Below are 2,484 nucleotides of genomic sequence, written 5' to 3' on the forward strand. Positions count from 1 at the left end.
CTGTAAACTTTAGCAATTGCTTAAATAGATTGGTTTTCATTTGTAGGTATTTTGGCCTCAAAATGTTCTTTGTTTAAAGTGGTAGTTTAAGTAATTCTAAAGATAATGTTAACTGGAGTAAATGTATTCTGGTAAAAAACCCGAATGACTTAAAACTCATAGGTGTCAACTGAATAATTGTTATGTACTGAAACTCATTTTCCTGCTTTTCATAAAAGAGCCATGCAATTTTCAAAGAAATTATTGTGCATTGAGAAATTAAGTAAAAATGTTGAGAAAAACATTTAACCAGAAATAAAAATACCACTCAAAACAACCTTTTGTCATATACTTTTATTTACCTTGAACAGAAAATTTTGCAAACCATCAATTACTGATAATGGGGGAAAAAACCCTAGCATGTAACAGAGGAGGCTTTGGTTATAAGTGCCATTTCTACAGCAGAGTTAAGCTATTGTAAACCAAACATCTTGTTGTAAGGTAAAAATCTCGACAAATTTTAAAGAATTTAACAACAACACTGAAAACATTTACATATAAACAACAGAGAAATATTTTCTAAACTTTTAACAGTCACCTTGCTACAACCCAGAAGTGTTTAGTTCACATACCTATACATACAGACAAGCACTAGAACTCTTGTGAACTAACCACTTGTCCACAGGACCTGCCTAGACAGTTTGTCATCAATATGAAAGTTTTTTTATATAAATAAGTCAATTAAACTTCACAGAGACTAAAAGAAACAATATAAAATTCCAACTGTAAATAAATCTGTACATTATGGTCAGTCTTGTTTTTCTGGAATCTTGCGCAGCTTGAAAGTGTCTATTTATATAAATGATGGCAAGGAGCAGCGTTAGCTGGAATGGAAACTTGAAGACTCAGACTCTGTAGAAACAGAAGAATGTCCCCCACGTTTGCTTTTTGAAAGAATCTTGAGGCTTGATCCTCTGCTGACTGATGTCAAGGCGTTTTGTGCTGATGTTTTGAATTTGGCACCCAGGAAGGCATACAGAATTGGATTCAGGCAGCAGTGGAAGAATGCCAGGGCTTCAGTAATGGAGATCCATTTATGCACTATCGTCTCCAAGCTGCAACGGTGTCTGATGACTCCTAGCAAGATGAATGTGTCGATGCTGATGCCAATATAATATGGCAGCCAGCAGGCAAAGAAGGCGAGGATGAGGATAACCGTTGTCTTCAAGGCTTTGCGCTTCTGGTGGCCTTTTGAATGTGACAGCTTAGATATTATAATACAGTAACAAGTCAGGATTATTAGACCAGGCAAGACAAGTCCGACTAAGATATGCTGAAATCTGAAAGAAATCAGCCAGTTTTCATGAGGGTACATGCGATCACATAGATACTTTCCTTCTACTTCACTAGTACTGGCAAAAATTATATCGGGCACTGTCAAAAGCACAGCTGGTAGCCATACACCTACATACACCACCTTCTCAGCCAACAGCTTTCGTGGTCGCTGGCTGTTGGTAGCGTGGACTATTGCCAGGTAACGATCGAGACTTATAAAGGCCAAAATCAGGACACTGCTATAGAGGTTGACTGTGTAAATGACATGAACTGCCTTACACAGAACATTCCCAAAGTACCAGCTTATGGCCGCATCCACAGACCAGAATGGCAAGGTGATGACGAACAGGAGGTCAGCCACAGAGAGGTGCAGCCTGTATTTATCAGTCATGCTTCTTTGTTTCTTCTGGTAGCCCATAACAACAATAACCAATCCATTGCCGATTATTCCCGTTAGGAAGATGATGGAGTAGATTGTTGGCAAGAAGATCCGGTTGAAATCAGCATTCTCATGCTGAAAGCATGGCTCTCCGTAGTCTCCGTAGTCACCTGAACCAATCTCATCCGTGCCATTATCAGAAAATTCAATGATTAACCCAGAGGACAGCTGGAAAAAGAAAAAAAGTTTAAATGTTAGCTCCTCTTCAAAAGCTCGCTCTATATGACAGCATGTTAAAAGTTACTTGAACAGCCTCTGTCACCATGAATAGGCAAACTTTTTGAAAAGCGGATAGAAAAATACAATTAAAAAAATATACAGCAAATAAGAACAAGTTAAAAAACTTTTTTTGTCCTTCTGTAAGGGCTAAGATATTGTAACTAAGGACAGGGGATGAAAGGGAAAAGAAAGATGATAGCTACTCCCAGAAATATCTTTGGTTCTGGACACTTCAGTGCTCTAATCAGATGCATACTACAAATGGAAGAGCCAGAAGTGCTGGATGCAAGAGGTTAGTCCACACTTGACTGTTACAGCAGAGCACTATAAAAAAACCCCATTTACTTAGAAATGCTGCTGCTCCAAAGTCCCTTCTCATTAAGGGGATGGGGTCAAGGAGAAATAGAGAAGGTACCCTTGGCTGATGTAATAAAGGATAAAGAATGGCAAGAATTCCCTGCCGAGAAGCAACTGACAGCTCCACACACAGAGACAAGAAAAAAAAGCAACCC

At 38.7% G+C, this 2,484-nt stretch overlaps 1 protein-coding gene across 1 annotated transcript; it reads right to left on the reverse strand.

Moving 5' to 3' along the window:
- Positions 1-327: 327 nt before the first annotated feature.
- On the reverse strand, positions 328-1,921 carry CXCR4 (chemokine (C-X-C motif) receptor 4; the record flags this gene model as incomplete). The annotated part of the gene is made up of 1 exon (XM_010296092.1): positions 328-1,921. A coding segment is annotated over one exon (1,062 nt), but the record flags the coding sequence as incomplete, so codon positions are not given.
- Between the last annotated feature and the right edge of the window lie 563 nt (positions 1,922-2,484).

Source organism: Phaethon lepturus, unplaced genomic scaffold, assembly GCF_000687285.1.
Source record: "Phaethon lepturus isolate BGI_N335 unplaced genomic scaffold, ASM68728v1 scaffold52901, whole genome shotgun sequence".
Classification (NCBI taxonomy): domain Eukaryota; kingdom Metazoa; phylum Chordata; class Aves; order Phaethontiformes; family Phaethontidae; genus Phaethon; species Phaethon lepturus.